Source organism: Stigmatopora nigra, chromosome 20 (genome assembly GCF_051989575.1).
Source record: "Stigmatopora nigra isolate UIUO_SnigA chromosome 20, RoL_Snig_1.1, whole genome shotgun sequence".
NCBI lineage: Eukaryota > Metazoa > Chordata > Actinopteri > Syngnathiformes > Syngnathidae > Stigmatopora > Stigmatopora nigra.
Genome location: NC_135527.1, coordinates 6405968 through 6423750, shown reverse-complemented (window position 1 = coordinate 6423750; position 17783 = coordinate 6405968). Strand labels below are relative to the sequence as shown.

The 17783-nt window shown below is 38.4% G+C and overlaps 4 protein-coding genes, 3 long non-coding RNA genes and 18 other non-coding genes across 25 annotated transcripts; 3 read left to right on the top strand and 22 right to left on the bottom strand.

The window, feature by feature from the left end:
* The first annotated feature begins 673 nt into the window (after positions 1 to 673).
* Positions 674 to 2831, top strand: tm4sf5 (transmembrane 4 L six family member 5). Its single transcript, XM_077742210.1, has 5 exons — positions 674 to 928; positions 1031 to 1111; positions 1205 to 1347; positions 1832 to 2024; positions 2087 to 2831. The coding sequence occupies exons 1-5, from the start codon at positions 755 to 757 to the stop codon at positions 2102 to 2104; spliced, it is 609 nt and encodes a 202-aa protein (XP_077598336.1). The 5' UTR covers positions 674 to 754; the 3' UTR covers positions 2105 to 2831.
* Positions 2832 to 3648: 817 nt separating this feature from the next.
* On the top strand, positions 3649 to 4367 carry LOC144213618 (uncharacterized). The gene is made up of 2 exons (XR_013330035.1): positions 3649 to 3846; positions 3922 to 4367. It is a non-coding gene; the product is annotated as an uncharacterized LOC144213618 (long non-coding RNA).
* A 518-nt stretch (positions 4368 to 4885) lies between these two features.
* Positions 4886 to 8883, bottom strand: LOC144213616 (leucine-rich repeat LGI family member 2-like). The gene is made up of 8 exons (XM_077742179.1): positions 8639 to 8883; positions 8478 to 8549; positions 7828 to 7899; positions 7686 to 7757; positions 6544 to 6615; positions 6311 to 6477; positions 6084 to 6248; positions 4886 to 6027 (listed from the first exon to the last, which is right to left on the bottom strand). Exons 1-8 carry the CDS (start codon positions 8821 to 8823, stop codon positions 5210 to 5212), a joined length of 1623 nt encoding a protein of 540 aa, XP_077598305.1. The 5' UTR covers positions 8824 to 8883; the 3' UTR covers positions 4886 to 5209.
* A 295-nt stretch (positions 8884 to 9178) lies between these two features.
* batf2 (basic leucine zipper ATF-like transcription factor 2) lies at positions 9179 to 11132 on the bottom strand. Its single transcript, XM_077742233.1, has 3 exons — positions 10711 to 11132; positions 10210 to 10326; positions 9179 to 10015 (listed from the first exon to the last, which is right to left on the bottom strand). Exons 1-3 carry the CDS (start codon positions 10741 to 10743, stop codon positions 9563 to 9565), a joined length of 603 nt encoding a protein of 200 aa, XP_077598359.1. The 5' UTR covers positions 10744 to 11132; the 3' UTR covers positions 9179 to 9562.
* A 264-nt stretch (positions 11133 to 11396) lies between these two features.
* Positions 11397 to 12592, top strand: arl2 (ADP-ribosylation factor-like 2). Its single transcript, XM_077742180.1, has 5 exons — positions 11397 to 11564; positions 11835 to 11945; positions 12006 to 12168; positions 12233 to 12313; positions 12376 to 12592. Exons 1-5 carry the CDS (start codon positions 11500 to 11502, stop codon positions 12508 to 12510), a joined length of 555 nt encoding a protein of 184 aa, XP_077598306.1. The 5' UTR covers positions 11397 to 11499; the 3' UTR covers positions 12511 to 12592.
* A 40-nt stretch (positions 12593 to 12632) lies between these two features.
* LOC144213631 (uncharacterized) lies at positions 12633 to 15020 on the bottom strand. The gene is made up of 7 exons (XR_013330046.1): positions 14252 to 15020; positions 14020 to 14085; positions 13797 to 13849; positions 13563 to 13638; positions 13328 to 13393; positions 12898 to 12945; positions 12633 to 12733 (listed from the first exon to the last, which is right to left on the bottom strand). It is a non-coding gene; the product is annotated as an uncharacterized LOC144213631 (long non-coding RNA).
* LOC144214005 (small nucleolar RNA SNORD31) lies at positions 12802 to 12871 on the bottom strand. Its single transcript, XR_013330216.1, has one exon. It is a non-coding gene; the product is annotated as a small nucleolar RNA SNORD31 (small nucleolar RNA).
* On the bottom strand, positions 13035 to 13105 carry LOC144214000 (small nucleolar RNA SNORD31). The gene has a single exon (XR_013330211.1). It is a non-coding gene; the product is annotated as a small nucleolar RNA SNORD31 (small nucleolar RNA).
* On the bottom strand, positions 13459 to 13529 carry LOC144213986 (small nucleolar RNA SNORD31). The gene has a single exon (XR_013330197.1). It is a non-coding gene; the product is annotated as a small nucleolar RNA SNORD31 (small nucleolar RNA).
* On the bottom strand, positions 13708 to 13777 carry LOC144214004 (small nucleolar RNA SNORD31). Its single transcript, XR_013330215.1, has one exon. It is a non-coding gene; the product is annotated as a small nucleolar RNA SNORD31 (small nucleolar RNA).
* On the bottom strand, positions 13918 to 13987 carry LOC144213993 (small nucleolar RNA SNORD31). The gene has a single exon (XR_013330204.1). It is a non-coding gene; the product is annotated as a small nucleolar RNA SNORD31 (small nucleolar RNA).
* On the bottom strand, positions 14162 to 14232 carry LOC144214002 (small nucleolar RNA SNORD31). Its single transcript, XR_013330213.1, has one exon. It is a non-coding gene; the product is annotated as a small nucleolar RNA SNORD31 (small nucleolar RNA).
* On the bottom strand, positions 14394 to 14465 carry LOC144213982 (small nucleolar RNA SNORD31). Its single transcript, XR_013330193.1, has one exon. It is a non-coding gene; the product is annotated as a small nucleolar RNA SNORD31 (small nucleolar RNA).
* LOC144213989 (small nucleolar RNA SNORD31) lies at positions 14615 to 14686 on the bottom strand. The gene has a single exon (XR_013330200.1). It is a non-coding gene; the product is annotated as a small nucleolar RNA SNORD31 (small nucleolar RNA).
* On the bottom strand, positions 14834 to 14904 carry LOC144213984 (small nucleolar RNA SNORD31). Its single transcript, XR_013330195.1, has one exon. It is a non-coding gene; the product is annotated as a small nucleolar RNA SNORD31 (small nucleolar RNA).
* A 47-nt stretch (positions 15021 to 15067) lies between the features above and the next one.
* LOC144213998 (small nucleolar RNA SNORD31) lies at positions 15068 to 15138 on the bottom strand. Its single transcript, XR_013330209.1, has one exon. It is a non-coding gene; the product is annotated as a small nucleolar RNA SNORD31 (small nucleolar RNA).
* A 168-nt stretch (positions 15139 to 15306) lies between these two features.
* On the bottom strand, positions 15307 to 15377 carry LOC144214003 (small nucleolar RNA SNORD31). Its single transcript, XR_013330214.1, has one exon. It is a non-coding gene; the product is annotated as a small nucleolar RNA SNORD31 (small nucleolar RNA).
* A 186-nt stretch (positions 15378 to 15563) lies between these two features.
* On the bottom strand, positions 15564 to 15633 carry LOC144213997 (small nucleolar RNA SNORD31). Its single transcript, XR_013330208.1, has one exon. It is a non-coding gene; the product is annotated as a small nucleolar RNA SNORD31 (small nucleolar RNA).
* A 36-nt stretch (positions 15634 to 15669) lies between these two features.
* On the bottom strand, positions 15670 to 17521 carry LOC144213678 (uncharacterized). The gene is made up of 6 exons (XR_013330068.1): positions 17337 to 17521; positions 16596 to 17164; positions 16360 to 16428; positions 16123 to 16188; positions 15885 to 15948; positions 15670 to 15709 (listed from the first exon to the last, which is right to left on the bottom strand). It is a non-coding gene; the product is annotated as an uncharacterized LOC144213678 (long non-coding RNA).
* On the bottom strand, positions 15787 to 15856 carry LOC144213996 (small nucleolar RNA SNORD31). The gene has a single exon (XR_013330207.1). It is a non-coding gene; the product is annotated as a small nucleolar RNA SNORD31 (small nucleolar RNA).
* On the bottom strand, positions 16025 to 16095 carry LOC144214007 (small nucleolar RNA SNORD31). Its single transcript, XR_013330217.1, has one exon. It is a non-coding gene; the product is annotated as a small nucleolar RNA SNORD31 (small nucleolar RNA).
* LOC144214008 (small nucleolar RNA SNORD31) lies at positions 16270 to 16340 on the bottom strand. The gene has a single exon (XR_013330218.1). It is a non-coding gene; the product is annotated as a small nucleolar RNA SNORD31 (small nucleolar RNA).
* LOC144213985 (small nucleolar RNA SNORD31) lies at positions 16502 to 16573 on the bottom strand. Its single transcript, XR_013330196.1, has one exon. It is a non-coding gene; the product is annotated as a small nucleolar RNA SNORD31 (small nucleolar RNA).
* LOC144213999 (small nucleolar RNA SNORD31) lies at positions 17235 to 17304 on the bottom strand. The gene has a single exon (XR_013330210.1). It is a non-coding gene; the product is annotated as a small nucleolar RNA SNORD31 (small nucleolar RNA).
* Positions 17522 to 17698: 177 nt separating the features above from the next.
* On the bottom strand, positions 17699 to 17770 carry LOC144213988 (small nucleolar RNA SNORD31). Its single transcript, XR_013330199.1, has one exon. It is a non-coding gene; the product is annotated as a small nucleolar RNA SNORD31 (small nucleolar RNA).
* Positions 17771 to 17783: the final 13 nt, after the last annotated feature.

The following is a 17783-nucleotide window of genomic DNA, read 5'->3' as shown; positions in this document are numbered from 1 at the left end:
ACGATTAAATATGTTTGAGGGCATAATTGAGTTGTGTAAATAGTGTTGTGTTCAAGTCTTGAGCTTGAAATCCATAATTTGGGTATAATTTTAGTATATGAACAGAGGGTTTTGCAGACAAGGGTAAATTGGAAAATTTCTGGACAGATTACCATATTTACCCACATATAACCCACACACTTATCTACATATTCCCTTAAAATGGTTGAATTTGACAATTTCTCGCATATAAACCACCCCCACGTATAATCCGTACTCTTAAAATTGCGTTAAAATCATTGAATTTTCCAATTTCTCGCATATAAGCCCCCCCTGCTTCATAATTTCACCCCCATATTCATGGTTTTAATAGGGAGTAAAAATGTGTTATTTTGAAGGGAAAATATTAATAAAAGTAATCGCATGTGGTCAATATAAGGAATTAATTTATCCAGTACTTGTTGTTTTCTTACTGCAAAACTGAAAATAACCAACAAATAGTAAAAGTCACTTTCCCGACATCTGCTGGTGAAAAAGAGTATAGCAAGTCGTAACTAGGTTCAGTCATCATTTATTTTCGTTACAAATATGGCCAGAAAATATAGTAACCTTTAACCTGGGTGTGTCTAATCGGGGTAATCTCCGATAAATACACATTTGGGTTGTAAAAGTACACGTGGGGTCGAATCCGAACCAACGTCCGCCCCATGTTGGCCTTTGTTCCCTGTTGGCTTCCGCTTTTGTTGCGTTGTTTGACTTTCGGCTGCGGTCGAGGATGTGTTGCACGGGGAAATGCGCCCGATTGGTGGGCCTGATCCTCCTACCGTCGGCGTTTGTCTGCATGGTCGCCAACCTTCTACTCTTCTTTCCCGATGGCCAGAGTCTGGAAACTGATCAGATCTCCCTGCAAGTCTGGCTAATGGGGGGTCTTATCGGAGGGGGCCTATTCGTAAGTAGGCGAATGGCTAACATGCTAACATGCTAATATGCTAACAGTTTGATTTTTTGTTGTTTTTTTGTTGAAATGATTGGATTTTTTGACTCATTTTAGATGCTGTGTCCAAGTTGTTCCGCTATCAGGGCTGGGGGCAAGGGTTGCTGTGGAGCTGGTTGCTGTGGCAACCGTTGCCGGGTAAGTGTGTGGGATTATGTTGGGTTTAGATAGTGAAAAGGGGGCGGGTTTAAAAAAAAACATGAGATAACCAGGTTGTGCGTTTGCCACCAGATGTTGAACTCGGTCTTTTCATCGGCGTTTGGGGTAGCTGGCGCCATCTATTGTCTCAGCGTGGCATCGGCTGGTCTAGCTATCGGGCCGAAGTGTCGTGTAAAGGGCGGAGCCTGGACGAGCCCTTTCGAGGACCTTGGAACGTAAGAAAAAAATTAATCTATGTCATTATGTATCGCAAGTACAAGTTCTGGGTTTAAAATTTGGGTAAAAACAAGTTGGATGCTAAACCTGGAATGCTAATGCTAACGTTTTGTCCTGCCGTTTTTTAAAATAATGGTTTATGATTAAGTTATATATATTTTTTTCATATTTAAACTCTTACATTTAAGCAGTTTGTGTTAAAAAACTGAGAAATTGTTGTGGTTAAATCCATAAAATATGACTCCGCCCCCAGGGAGATGGAAGCTGGGTTCAAAATTTGGGTAAAAACTAGCTGGATGCTAAACCTGGAATGCTAATGCTAATGTTTTGACCTGCCATTTCTTTAAAATAATGGTTCCTGATTGAGTTATTTATATGTTTTTTCATATTTAAACTACATTTAAGCAGTTTGTGTTAAAAACTGAGAAATTGTTGTAATTAAATCCATAAAATCTGACTTTGACCCCCTTCCCCCTTAACCAGGGGAGAAGGAAGCTACCTGGTCAACCAGAGCCTTTGGTCCATTTGCGAATACCCAAACAACGCGGTAATGTGGCACGTGGTTCTCTTCTCCATCCTGCTGTCTATGAGCGTCCTGCAGTTGGCGCTGTGCTCCGTTCAGGTGGTCAACGGGTGCCTCGGGTGCATTTGCGGGGACTGCCGAGACGGGAACGAGGTCAGTGGGTGGTCTTCGGGACAAAATCTGACAAACTAGCTAACTCTAATTCTCTCCTACAGGATGAAAGTGGCTTGTAAAATCGCCTCAACTGGACAAAATTCGGGTTGGAAACCTCATTCCAAGTTAGCGGTGGCTAACGCTAACGAGAAATTATCTAAAAAAAAAACGTGTTTTGATGGTCATTATTATTATTATTATCATTTTTTTTCACAATCTTAAAGCTTGCGTGGGTTTTATCCGGGTATTAGAATGCTAATTATGCTAAGCTAATTAAAAATTTCAATTGCTAGTCATTTTCTGTAATGAAATGTATCAAAATATGATGATTTAATTAAAAAAATGAGATAAAAATATCTAGAAATGATGAGTTATTGTTATTATATTATATTATAAATGTGATTCCACGACTAATCGGATTGCAGCTGTCCAGACAAGGTCAAAGGTCGTCATTGTGGGTTAAGCCGTTAAGCTGTTTGTTGCCACACGGTGGCTCGGCTTGGAATTGCCAGCTAGCAAACGTCCAAGTTTAAATATACTTTGGAAAGGGCAAGTGACCCGCAAAGTACACACATGACGTAACAACGTGTGGAAAAACAAGTCGACGGGAATCAAACCTACGTGTTTTTGTGACTTCTTCCAACCAGATTGTTATACTTTCACTAATTTTTCACACTTATTAACCAATAAGAAAGCACAGGGTCAATGTTTGTCTATTTTGCCGAGTCACAATGGCTTTCTGTTATTTGACCTGTTGACCCCAAATCAACACAGAGGATAAAGAATACCTCACTAATTGTCTTAAAACTTTTGTATTTTTTTATTATACATCATAATTGTACATGTATTACTCTTATTAGCATTCCTTTTCATCAAATTTTACACTATTCATGAATTTATTCCTCTTATTAGCATTTTATTTAAATAGCTTGTTAGCTATTTGACCTATTGACCCCAAATCAACACAGAGGATTAATACTACCTCCCTAATTGTCTTAAAACTTTTTTTAAATGTTTTATTATACACTATTAGTTCATTAATTACTCTTATTAAGATCCCTTTTTATGAATTTATTCCTCTTATTAGCATTTCATTTCAATAGCTTGTTAGCCATTTGACCTATTGACCCCAAATCAACACATATGATAAATAATACCTCCCTAAATGTCTTAAAATTTTGTATTTTTATCAATTATAAACTATATGTTCATTTTTGGTCATTTATTCCTCATATTAGCATTCTTTTTTATTAATTTATTCCTCATATTAGCATTCCTTATTAATTTATTCCTATTATTCGCATTTTATCCGAATAGCTTGTTAGCCATTGACCCCAAATCAACACAGATGATAAACAATACCTTCCTAATTCTCCTAAAACTGTTTTAAAACTAAATTATATAATCTATTTATGACTTTATGACTCTTATTAGCATGTTATTTGTTCAAAAGCATTGTTGGGTTTGACCTTTTGACCCCTAAAATGTCTTTTCAATGCAATCATTATAAATTTAACACTAGTTTCTAGCTCGACCAATCAGAGAAGCATTTGCCTCTCTCGAAGAAGGGGGCGGGGCAATGTGGGCGTGTCCCACAATACTCGGATTAGCTATTTAAAGTTCACCAGACTAGCGCGCAGAACAGAAGCGAGATTTTTTTTTGGAGACATACCTTAGCTGGCGACCGGTCTTTTCTCGGGACATACTTTAGCTGGCGACCAGTCGTTTCTCCTCAGCATGGGTGTCAAGATGTTGCAGTGTTTTCCTTTCTACGCACCCTGTAAGGGGCGGTGCAAAAGAAAAGGGTTGCCGTCGGCAACCGGTGAGACAAACGCCAAAAAAATGGATAAATAAGCAAAAGACGTGGACTTAACTTGTTTTTTTTTGTTGTCCTCAGGAGACTGCGAGACACGTATGACGTCCACATCATCCTGGGGGTGCGAGAGTTCCAATCGGGGTCCTCAGGTTTACTACTCGTCCAAAGCTAGGATGTCTTTTCGACATCAGTTGGACAGCAATGTCCACGCCGTGGACGCCACAGACTGAGAGGACATTTTTTTTTTTGGATGTAGGAGGACCAATGTGGGATATTTTTTTGAAGGCGGGGCTTTGAGATGGAAGCAAGTTGATTTTTATGTTTTTTTTTGAGATATGAGCAGATTTATTTGCTTTGAGATACAAGTTGTCACACTTTTTGATGAATTTTGGGTCACATGACTTTGGCCTTAAGACAAATTAGCATAGTGTCACATGAGTATGCTAAAAAAAATATGTTGACATTCATTCAGAAGCGCCATGTTTAACCCCTTAAAGCTGGATTTCAAAATAAAGCGTAGGATTATGTTAAGTAGAAAAATTTGATTTTTCAATTTAAAAAAAATAGGAGTCAGTTCAATTGAAAATGGTCGCTAGAACTTCCAAAATAAAATGCTAACAAAAAATGCTAAGAAAAAATGCATAATTTAATATGAAAGTATTTTCATACAAATATGTATTTTTAATTCATTTTCTATACGCTTATTTGTTTAAATTTGTTTTTAAAGTTGTTATTTTTATTACTTTTCCATGTATATTGGGCATCAAGGGGTTAATGCTGGAATCACATTATACATTTATTATTATTAATATTATTATTATTATATAATTATTAAAACAAGGTTCAAAGTTGGAAATTTGAAGAAAATTGACAGCTCACGTGTACTTAAACGCATCATTTTTGTGTACTTAAACGCATCATTTTCATGTACTTGAACGCATCATTTTCATGTACTTGAACGCATCATTTTCATGTACTTGAACGCATCATTTTCATGTACTTAAACGCATCATTTTCATGTACCTGAACGCATCATTTTCATGTACTTAAACTTCTCATTTTGCCGACAAAAAGCAGCTGTCATGCAAATTGAGCTAAAAATAGCCATTCCCGCTAGCCCCTCCCAGCTAGCGCCACGCTAACACCCGGCTAAAATCAACGATGCGGGAAGCTAGCATGCGTTATTAGCGAAAATCCTGTTAGCCTATAGGCGAACAATCCCATCTGGGGGTGCAAAAACACAGCTCAAAGTTAAAAATGTGAATAAAATTAACAATAAACAAGCAAAAAGTCCGAAAAAAAAGGAAGCTAGCCTTTCTCCACATGTGCTAGCATGATGCTAACAGCTGTAGCGCTAGTCCATTAGCACTCACGAGCTCAAATCGACAATAACATGCTCCCAGATATGCGTACTCCCCTTAAAACTGGACGCGAAGACAAAATCCCGACGATCCGTGGACACCGCAGTGAAGGACCGCGGTGCTTGGACGTAGACCTCCTTAAACCTTCGGAAGACCCCCGCCTCGGGGTCCCAGATTAAGATCTGCGAGAAGGTGTAATCGCTCCCTAAAGCCAGGTAGTGGCGCTCTTTAAAGGAAAAGGGCTGTAGGATCATAGCACCCCGCGAAGGGAGCGCTTGGATCTCCGAAAACTGCTTGGCGCCCCAATGGAGGACTTTAGAGTCCCCGATGTAGCGTGTTAGCGCTAGGTATAGCTCGCCATGGATTCGGAAGTGCTTGACGGCTACCGCGTCCTCGCCATCGGGGATTTGTCCGTAGAGGGCGAATTTTCCGTTGCTACGACTCCATTGGTAGACTACGGGGACTTGGGAACGACTAGCTAGGACCAGGTGAGCCTTGCCGTCCAGGTCTAGGAACTCGGCGTCCGTGTCTCGGTACCATTCGTGTAGGGATTGATGCGAGTAGAAGCCGTTAGCGTTCCATTTGTAGAGAGTAGAAAGCCCCGCCTTGGAACTATCGGCGATGACGAAAAAGCAGTCCGATCCGATTTGGAAGACTTCTACATCGTTGGGTTTGGACGTCTTGGACACTTCGATGTCCTGGAACTTAGCAAAAGCGCTCTGGTCTTCGTCTAGTTTGTAAATATGCGATCCGCCGAAAAGTTGGGCTACGATAACGAAAACTTGGTCTTCTACTATGACTGATTTGCATCCTACGATGGATTGACCTAGAAAAACCAAGGGGATTGTTAGCCCCGCCTACTGGGAGGAGCAATAAACCTACCTGTAATGTTGTCATAGGTCCGGAAGTTCATCTCGATGTGGTCCCATTGGAGGATCATACAGGACTCCACGCCGGGTGACGCCACCGCTACGAAGACGTCGTTTTTGTAGTCAAATGTGTCCACTGTTAGGGACTCTGACGCCACCACTTGGTGGAGGATGAAATCTGTCCAAAGAGGGAGGAGTTATGTGGTTTTTAAAGGATGGGGAGGAATTGGATGGTCGTACCCGTGGAGGTGCATTGGTCCCGGAGGGTGACGTCGCTTAGGCGTTGGTTTTTGGCGTCCTCGGGTCCGGCGCAGGAGACTTCGGAGGTGGTGGCGTTGGTGCTACGGAGCCAGGATATTAGCCATTTGGCACGGCAGTCGCATTGGATGGCGTTGCCTCGGAGGTCACTGTGGGGGGTGGACAAGGATGTGAAGGGGGACAGCGATTGACTGATGGGGGGGGGTTGGACTTACAGCTCGATGAGTGAGTCGAGGTCGGCGAAGAGGTCTCGAGGGAGGGCTTCGATTTTGTTGTTTGCCAGGGATCTGAAGAAATAAAAAAATCTTGTCTTCTAACCAAAATGAACCAAAATAGAGCAAAACCGTGAAACAAACTGAAACAAAACGAATCAAAACGAACCAAAATAAAGCACAATAAACATATCAAAATAAATCAAACCAAAATAAACATACCAAAATGAATCAAAACAAACCAAAATGAACCAACAAGAACCAAAAAAATGAACCAAAACAAACCAAACTGAACTAAAACAACCAAAATGAACCAAAACAAACCAAACTGAACTAAAACAACCAAAATGAACCAAAACACACTGAAATAAACCGAAATAAACCAAAACATACCAAAATAAATCAAATCAAACCAAAATAAACCAAAACATACCAAAATAAATCAAATCAAACCAAAATAAACCAAAAACAAACCAAAACAAACCAACAAGAACCAAAAGAAATGAACCAAAACAAACCAAACTGAACTAAAACAACCAAAATGAACCAAAACACACTGAAATAAACCGAAATAAACCAAAACATACCAAAATAAATCAAATCAAACCAAAATATACCAAAACATACCAAAATAAACCAAAAACAAACCAAAACAAACCAAAACAAACCAAAACAAACCAACAAGAACCAAAAAAAATGAACCAAAACAAACCAAAGAACTAAAACAACCAAAATGAACCAAAACAACCAAAATGAACTAAAACAACCAAAATGAACCAAAACACACTGAAATAAACCGAAATAAACCAAAACATACCAAAATAAATTAAATCAAACCAAAATAAACCAAAACATACCAAAATAAATCAAATCAAACCAAAATATACCAAAACATACCAAAATAAATCAAATCAAACCAAAATAAACCAAAAACAAACCAAAAAAAACAACATGAACCAAAAGAAATGAACCAAAACAAACCAAAATACATCAAAACAAACTAAAATAAACCAAAATAAACATACCAAAATAAATCTAAACTAAACAAAATAAACCAAAGCGAACCAAAATGAACCAAAACAAACTAACTAAAACCAAAACAACACCCTTATTCTAACCAGTAGCAAATCCTAAAAAGCTCTTACAAATGGGTCAGGTCCCGAAGTCCTCTGAAGGCATACTTGGACACCGTCTCGATCCGGTTGCCCTCAATGAACCTGTCCAAAAACAAAAACAATCAGTCCGTGGACAAAAAGATGGGCGGAGCTACATCTGATAAACACTTACAGGTATTCCAGATGTGGTAGCCCGGAGAAAGCATCGTCCCTTACGCTGGTGATGGAATTAGAATTGAGGAGTCTGGAACAAAAACCACAAACGTGGATTTGGAGTCAACTGGAAACACTGAAACTTTGTTGTGGGTTTTTTCTGGGTACTCCAATTTCCTCCCACATTGTAAAAAAGCAGGCTAAATTTCAAAAAAAAATGTTTTTTTTTTGTCTTATTGTGCCCTGCGATTGGTTGCGACCAATTCAGGATGCCCATACTAAGTTGGGATAGTCTCCAGCACCCCCTGCAACCCTTGAGGATAAACGGTTCTGAAAATGAATGAACCTAAAACATATTTTTTTATAAAATGAATGACACTAAAACAGTTTTTTAGAAAATGAATGAACCCAAAACAGTTTTTTGTAGTGAGTAATCATAAACAACATTATAAAACCCCCAAAAAATGATTACCCCATTTTAAACCGACTGACACTTGACCGACGCCCCCTTTGGTTGACGCCACTAAAATGACAATTAATACCCAAGAAAACAGGTAATTTAATTGAAAAAAAACTGCGCCCTCTAAAAATATTGCACCCTATGCAATGTCCCGCATTGCTTATTGCAAAAACCGGCCCTACGTTGTGTCAAAAATGCGGGTAACTTACAACAACTGCAGTGATGGCATGTGAGCAAACATGGCCTCTTTGACCTCAGAAAACGTGCCATTGACGATACTCCTGCAAACATCCCCACAAAAACCACATTAGGATGCGGAATAATGCCGCATCCGCCGATAAACACTGCGTCAAACGAGGCGAGTACTTACAGAGAAATAATGTCCCCGGGGCTGTTTTTGGGGACGTAGGAGGTCCCCACACAGATGATGGACTCCTTGGAGCAACTACACGTTGAGGGGCAACGGGGGGGCTTTCTGGCATGACCCGGTTGCGACACACTGCACAAAAACACCCAAAAAAGGGCCACAAATGTCAGGCTCGTTGGTGGTGGCATCGTTTCTGCAGGTTTTCCTTTCACTCTGCGCCATGCGACGCAACACCGGGGGAGGCGGGGTTAATCAGTGGGAGCCCCGCCCACCAGGCGAGTGAGTGGACAGGTCGGGCTTTTTTTTGTATCGTGACGTCACCGTATGTCGTTTCGATGTCTGTTATTATTATTATTATTATTATTATTTATATTACGATATATGTTTTGATTGTATAATGTTTTAAATTAATAAAATGAGATTTAAATTCGGGATTTGTGAAATAATAAATAAAATAATATTGTGCACGTAACACTGTTAATAAATTATGATTACATTCGCATGTTACCTTTTTTTTTTGTTTTTTTAAATGACGAAACCAAGCAGGAACTTCATTTTTATTCACATTTTTTTTCAACAAGAAAAAGCCTGTCGATTGGCAAAAACAACATTTGAGCTAAAATAAATAAATACAATTCAAGCAGCTAAAAATGTAAAGCAAGTTTCCCTCTTGTGGCCAAAAATAGGATGACATGGTCGTATTGGAATAGTTGCGCACTCAATGTTTTTTTTTTAAGAATTTGAGATCCTACCCACATTTCAATGTGTTTTTTTTTTTAACAAAAAGATATTCAGATTTATACTAAGTCATTTTAGTTAAGATAAATAAATAAATAAGCAAGATAAAGCCAGACAGAGTGAAGAAAGAAAAAGGGAAATGTGTTCAATTCCATTTGAAATGTGGGTTTTGCGCTAACATTAGCGACATTACGAAACATGGGAGTCGCCAACCCCACTAAGAATCCACTCATTGGCTTCCAGGAACTCGGACAGTGACGTCACATCCAAATCTGGGCTCGAAACCCGATTCCCGTCAACCTGCTCCGACTCCAAAAATTCCCCGAGATCAAATGACGGGAATTCTTCGGGTTGAGGAAGCGAGGACCCCCAAAGCGGTGATTCAACATTGTGGTTTTGCAGGAAGAGCGAATGAGGATCAAGCGAGTTGAGGCCAAAAGCGAGTGTCGAGTGGTTGAGTTCTGGGTTCGAATCCGGGTTAGAAGTAGCTGGCGTGTGGGTAAGTTGAGGGTCCACGGGTTGGCTGAGGAGGCAGTGAGGCTCATGGTTTTCCAAGATGAAGGTGTAGCTTCGTAGTTTTTTTTTTAACTGCCGTATCTCCTTCTCCAGGGCCGAATTGGACTTCTCCAGATTGACCAATTCCTGGACGGGGGTCAACAATGTATAGCAAATTAGCATTTTGTCACGTAGCAACACGTGGATTGTGAAAGTGAAAGTATCCCCCTGGTCAGCCCTTCCTTCTTCTAAAGCAGAGTCCTTCCAAGAAATGATTTGCTTACATGACTATATTTGATTGTTCTTATTGGGTAATGATTAAAAATGATTCATCATCCCACCTGGTGAAGTTGGTCGGCCTTCTGCGTTTGCTTTTTGCGACTCTTCCTGGCGGCGGCACGGTTTTTTTGTCGTCGTCGGGGTTCTCCGCCATCGCCGTCGTCGTACCCCGCGCCCTCCTGCAAAGTGCATGTCATCCATTTTGAAACTTTGAGTACAACTATAAATAATTTTATTGTTATAATCTGTTCATCATCATTTTTTTTCCAAAAAATGACTAAAATTAATAAGATTTTATGTCAAAAAGCATTATTTACTGCATGATAAGCAACCATTGACGACCTTAGACGTCCAATTTTTAAAAATAGAAAGTCTGGCAGTGGATATCAACAATAATAAACAAGTTAAACTGCATTACAAAGCAAGATTATGGAAATTTGAGTTGTTTACATGAGAGAGTTGAACGTTTTTAGGTCCATAAACATCTCAAATTGTCAGATTTAGTCATAATTTTGTTTTTTTAAACATTATAAGGTGCAATGGAAAAAAACTGGAGAATTTACCGACACTGAAGGGGTCTCCTCACTGGACTCCATGAACGAGGGGGCATCTCAGGTCCAAAAGGTCGTATTGAGGTCCAGCTGAGATCTTCGTGGTGGACCTTTGTGCCATAATTTGTTGCTGCTACTTGCTCAGGGGTCGTATTTGTACCCACTTTCACTTTCTCTTTATTTTAAAGTCCGTGATGAGAAGGAAAAGCCCTCAACTCCACCTACTTGTGAGTCACACAAGATCACGTGGTTCGTTAAAAAAACTGATAGTGCACGGTGGCTAATTTTACTGATTAGAAATTACAAAATGATTACCTCGAGATTATTTTCAATTAAAATGATTTTTTGTAGTATGTGATCAAAAAATAAATAAAGTGTGTACATAAAAAGACACTTTGGCAGGCGTTAAAAATAACGTTTATTTCATTTTATTACAATGAACGAACGTCATATTCCATTAGCTTCGGTACTTCCGGTATGAGGACGTTACAAAAATGACAGCGCACAATAATTATTTGTAATGATTAAAAAAAAATACAAAAACATTACATTAACCCTAATTTCAACAAATTTGTTTTCGTTGTATGCCATCAAATTAATAAACACAAAAAAAATATACTTTCGAACGCGTTTAAAATAACGTTTTCTTCCAGCCAATGAACGAACGGCAAATGACCATTCACCCAATAGCAACTCACATAGGGGCGGTCAGTACTTCCGGGATTTGACATGCCGTTTCCTGGATGAACATCATAAAACGCCAATTTTCTTATTAAACAGTTTCGAAGGACTACCTCGACGATGGGTTTGCTAACTATTTTAAGGAAAATGAAGCAGAAAGAGCGTGAGATGAGACTACTAATACTGTATCCTTTTATCAAATGATGTCCCACGTTATTTAGCAAATGCTACATGCTAACCATCACCAGTATCATGTGCACGTTTTCTTAAATTATATTGCTGTAAACAATCCTCTTCCGGTGCCATTGATGATGATTATAGGCGTCTAATCTTGTGTACGCCAATATGAGTTAATCACATTTGAGCTAAGGGACATATGTCCATTTTAAAATGGAGAAATCTAGCAAAACCAGCAGCTTTTTAGTAGTGTTTTTTCCTCTTAACCTAGTCTTTAGAGGTCTGGACAACGCCGGGAAGACAACCGTGGTAAAGCGTTTAAATGGCGAAGACATCAGCACCATTCCTCCAACGTTAGGTTTCCGGATCATCACACTGGAGCATAGAGAGTAAACAAAAAATACAAGTACTCACTTCAATCCACCATGCTAATGTTTCTTTTCTTCTAGCTACAAGCTAAATATCTGGGATGTAGGGGGACAAAAGTCTCTCAGGTCCTATTGGAGGAACTACTTTGAAAGGACGGATGGTCTTGTGTGGGTAGTGGACAGTGCTGATAGACAGAGGATGGAGGACTGCAGACAGGAGCTCCATAAATTGCTCCAAGAGGAGGTGCTAATGTCATTAATAAGTTCGGTTATCACCCTAAAAATTGAATTGTTTTTTTTTTCTACAGAGGTTACTTGGGTCTACTTTGTTGGTGTTTGCCAATAAGCAAGACTTACCCGGTGCATTATCTGAAGAAGCAATCCGTGCTGTAAGGCAAGATTGTTTACGAGGGTGTTTGTAATTGAGTGTTTTAAATGAGTTTGATTGCAGGCTTTGGGACTGGATGACATAAAGACTCATCACTGGTGTTTGATTGGTTGCAGTGCAGTGACTGGGAAGAATCTTTTGGCAGGAGTGGATTGGATGTTGGATGATATTGCAGCAAGGATTTTCAATGCTGATTAAATATGGTTGCAAAGAATGTATTTTGCTGAAATTCTTATTTGGTTGATTTTTTTTTTTTGTATTAATAAACATGCATTGAGAAGATCTGCAAAATTCTTAAGTAATTATTCCAAGACAGAATGTTTCTTTTCCTTTGTTTTTATTGATAAGTCGACACATTTAAAATCCACAAAACAACTTGTCAAATCTGGAACACTTGATTAAATCTGCATCTCCACGAAATCTGCAAAGAAAATATTTTTAACCACAAGCAAATTAGCCAGAAAGAAATAAGAAATGGCACTATACACATCTGGATCAGCGGGTACCAATCAGTCTTGAATTTTCAGACTAGAGCGGTATAGGACACATCACATCCAGGAAATATAATTTTAAAAAATAAATCACCTCTTAGAATGGCCACCTTCATCCAAAATTCCAGATGGCAACTTGAACCTGAAAATATAATACATTGACATGAAAATCCCAATATAAATGTAGCCACAAAATTAACTTTTAGACTGCAGGACTAAGCTTTTTGTAATTGTGGATCAGTGGGGTACCAATCAGTCTTGAATTTTCAGACTAGGGCGGTATTGGACACATCACATCCAGAAATCAATGTTTAAAAAATAAAATCACCTCTACAAAATAGAGAACATTGACATGTAAATATCCCAATATAAATTTGACCACAACATTTAATTTAAGACTGCAGGACTCAAGTTTTTGCAGTTACGGGATCAGTGGGGTACCAATCAGTCTTGAATTTTCAGACTAGGGCAGTATAGGACACATCACATCCAGAAAATAAAAATAAATCCCAACAGACACTCACCTCCAGAATTTGGCCACCAGTCATTTTCCTGATCAAAATGTAGACGAATTGACATTTCCACCAAACCTATAATTAAACAATACTTTGTAAACCAAGAACTAATTTAAAAATTCCATTTGTATGGCACTATGTATGGATCAGTGGGGTACCAATCAGTCTTGAATTTTCAGACTGGGGCGGTAGAGGACACATCACATCCAAAAAAAGCCATTAAATATAAGACAAAAAAACTCACCTCCATAATTTGGCCACCTGCATCCTCATCATCATTTCCTGATCAAAATTTGGACAATCTAGCATCACCACCAAACCTGCAATAAAAAACTCTTTAAGACAAGAACTAACTTCCAAATTCAATTTAAGAAATGGCACCATATGAATTTGATCAGTGGGGTACCAATCAGTCTTGAATATTCAGACTGGGGCGGTAGAGGACACATCACATCCATAAAACAGCCATACCACTCACCTCCACAATTTGGCCGTTAGCTTCTTCCTGACAATCTAGCACCTCCACAAAACCTGCAATAAAACAAATACTTTAAACGAAGTGCTTATTTTACAATTCATTAAGCAATGGTACTAGTTATCTGGATTCAGCGGGGTACCATTCAGTCTTGAATTTTCAGACTGGGGCGGTAGAGGACACATCATATCCAGAAAATAGAAATGAATTCCTAACTGACACTCACCTCCAGAATTTGGCCACCAGTCATTTTCCAGATCAAAATGTTGACAAAATAACATGTCCACCAATCCTGTAAAAAAGATACAAAGTTTCAAACCAAGAACAAATTTCCAAATTCCATCTAACCAATGTCACGATTTTATATATTTGGATCAGTGGGGTACCAATCAGTCTTGTATTGTCAGACTGGGGCGGTAGAGGACACATCATATCCAGAAAATAGAAAAGTAAATCACCTCAACAAAATGGCCACCTCCATCCGAACCGGCCACATGCACCTGAATATCCAAGAAAATGTCAATTATACCATATGAACTTAAACACCACAAGTTCATTATCTTTAGTTTACTACAACACTATAACTAATATTTTTTTAAATATGGATCAGTAAATTACCAATCAGTCATGAATTTTCAGACTGGGGCGGTAGAATAAAACATCACATCCATAATATAATCAACAAAATCTCACCTTAACAAAATGGCCATCTCCATCAGAAGACCCAAAATGGCTACCTTCCACCTGAAAATCCAAAAAATCAGTCAATTAATCTCCAGATATAAATTTAAACACCACATTTAAATAGTGGCACTACATTATCTGGATCAGTTAAGTACCAATCAGTCATGAATTTTCAGACTGGGGCGGTAGAATAAAACATCACATCCAGAAAACAACCAAAAGTAACTCACCTCTGTAAGATAGCCATCTCCACCAAACCCAAAATGGCCACTTCACCTGAAAAATTGAAAAAAAAAATTCTTTAATAATGGCCCAATATTTAAATATATTTAAACCATATTTGGATTTTTTAATTATATGGATCAGTAGGGTACCAATCAGTCTTGAATTTTCAGACTGGGGCGGTAGAGGACACATCACATCCAAAAAAATACAAATACATTAATGGAACTCACCTCCATTAATTGGCAAGCTTCCATCCAGAAACCCAATCAGTCACCAGCATGTACATATCAGATGAACCTATAAAAAAAATACTTTAACAAAGTGCTAATTTTACAATTCATTAACCAATGGCACAATTTTATACGTTTGGATCAGTGGGGTACCAATCAGTCTTGAATTTTCAGACTGGGGCGGTAGAGGACACATCATATCCAGAAAATAAAAATAAAATACCAACAAACACTCACCTCCATAATTTGGACACCAGCATCATCTTTCCCTGATCAAAATGTGGACAAACTAACACCAAACCTGTAAAAGATATGAATACTTTAAAACAAACACCAAATTTAAAAATTCTATTTATGCAATGGCATTATATTAATTTGGTTCAGCGGGGTACCAATCAGTCTTGAATTTTCAGACTGGGGCGGTAGAGGACACATCATATCCAGAAACAATCAATAAAATTATGAGACACTCACCTCCATAATTTGGGCCACCTTCCATCCAGAAAGCCAATTGGTCAGCAGCATTGTCATTTTATGATCATAACAGCATCTTCACCAAACCTGTTAAATCAACAAACATTAAAATCTAAACTCAATTTTCAAACTATTTAAGCAATGGTACTAATTTTATCTGGATTCAGCGGGGTACCAATCAGTCTTGAATTGTCAGACTGGGGCGGTAGAGGACACATCATATCCAGAAAATAAAACATCTTGAAAAACATTCACCTGCATAGTTTGTTTCCTGATGAGGACAAACTAGCATCTCCACCAAACCTGTAAAAAATACAAATACTTTTTAAGCCAAGACCAAATTTTACAATTCCATCTAACCAATGTCATGATAATATTTTTTGGATTCAGTGGGGTACCAATCAGTCTTGAATTTTCAGACTGGGGCGGTAGAGGACACATCATATCCAAAATCAATATAAGCCTGAAAGACATTCACCTTTATAAATTTTCCATCTTCCAACCTGTTATGATCCAAATGTAGACACTCGTTTCCACTCAACCTGTAGAAGAAAAAAATTCTTTTAGACCAAGGGCAAATTTTCAAATTCCATCTCAGCTATGTAACGATTTTATATATTTGGATCAGTGGGGTACCAATCAGTCTTGAATTTTCAGACTGGAGCGGTAGAGGACACATCATATCCAAAAAAAACGATTATTATGACATAACCCACCTCCAGAATGTGGCCACCAGTAATTTTCTTGATCAAAGTGTTGACAAACTGTCATTTCCACCACACCTGTAATAAAACAAAACTTATTAAACCAAGATTAAATTACCAAGTTCCATTTAAGCAATGGCACTATTATATATATATATGTATGGTTCAGTGGGGTACCAATCAGTCTTGAATTTTCAGACTAGGGCGGTAGAGGACACATCATATCCAGAAAATAGAAAAGTAAATCACCTCCACAAAATGGCCACCAGCTACTTCATTTCCTTATCAATACATTGGCGAATTGACATCTCCACCAACCTGTAATGAAACATACTTTTAGACCAGGAGCATATTTGCAAATTCCATCCAAGCAATGCCAATAATATATATATTTGGATCAGTTAAATACCAATCAGTCATGAATTTTCAGACTGGGGCGGTAGAATAAAACATCACATCCAGAAAATAAAAACCAAATCCCTCACCTCCACAAAATGGCCACTGGCATCTCCATTTCCTGATCAAAATGTAGACGAACTGTCATCTACAGCAAAACTATAATAAAACATACTTTAAAACAAGACCAAAATTTCCAAATTCCATCTAAGCAATGCTACTATTATATATATTTGGATCAGTGGGGTACCAATCAGTCTTGAATTTTCAGACTCAGGCGGTATAGGACACATCACATCCAGAAAATAAAAATAAAATACCAACAGACACTCACCTCCATAATTTGGCCACCAGTCCTTTTCCTGATTAAAATGTGGACAAACTGGCATCGCCACCAAACCTGTAATAAAACAATACGTTTAAACCAAAACCAAATTTACAAATTCTATTTAAGCAGTGGCAGTATATAAATGTATGGCACTTCAAATACATTTGGATCAGCGGGGTACCAATCAGTCTTGAATTTTCAGACTAGAGCGGTAGAGGACACATCACATCCACAAAATCTACCAAAACATTCCTGGAACTCACCTCCATAAATTGGCAACCTTCCATCCAGGAACCCAATTAGTCACCAGCATGTACATATCAGCTGAACCTGTAAAATAACAAATACTTTAAACAAAGTGCTAATTTTACAATTCATTAAGCAATGGTACTAAAGTTATTTGGATTCAGCGGGGTACCAATCAGTCTTGAATTGTCAGACTGGGGCGGTAGAGGACACATCATATCCAGAAAATAAAAATAAAATACCAACAGACACTCACCTCCATATTTGGGCCACCAGCATCATCATTCGCTGATCGAAATGTAGACAAACTTGCATCTCCACAACCTGTATTTAAACAGATATACTTTCAATCCAAGAGCAAATATCCAAATTCCATCTAAGCAATGGCACAATTATATACGTTTGGATCAGTGGGGTACCAATCAGTCTTGTATTTTCAGACTAGGCGGTATAGGACACATCACATCCAAAAAATGGAAGAAAAAAAAAAAACAATCACCTCATCAAAAATGGCCTCCATCAGAAAAGCCACTTTCACCTGAAATTACATTCAACTGTCAATTTCCCAATTATACATTTGAATTATTCTGCTCAAGTTTACTTGTTATCATTAAATTATGTGGATCAGTTAAATACCAATCAGTCATGAATTTTCAGACTGGGGCGGTAGGATAAAACATCACATCCAGAAGTTAATCAAAAC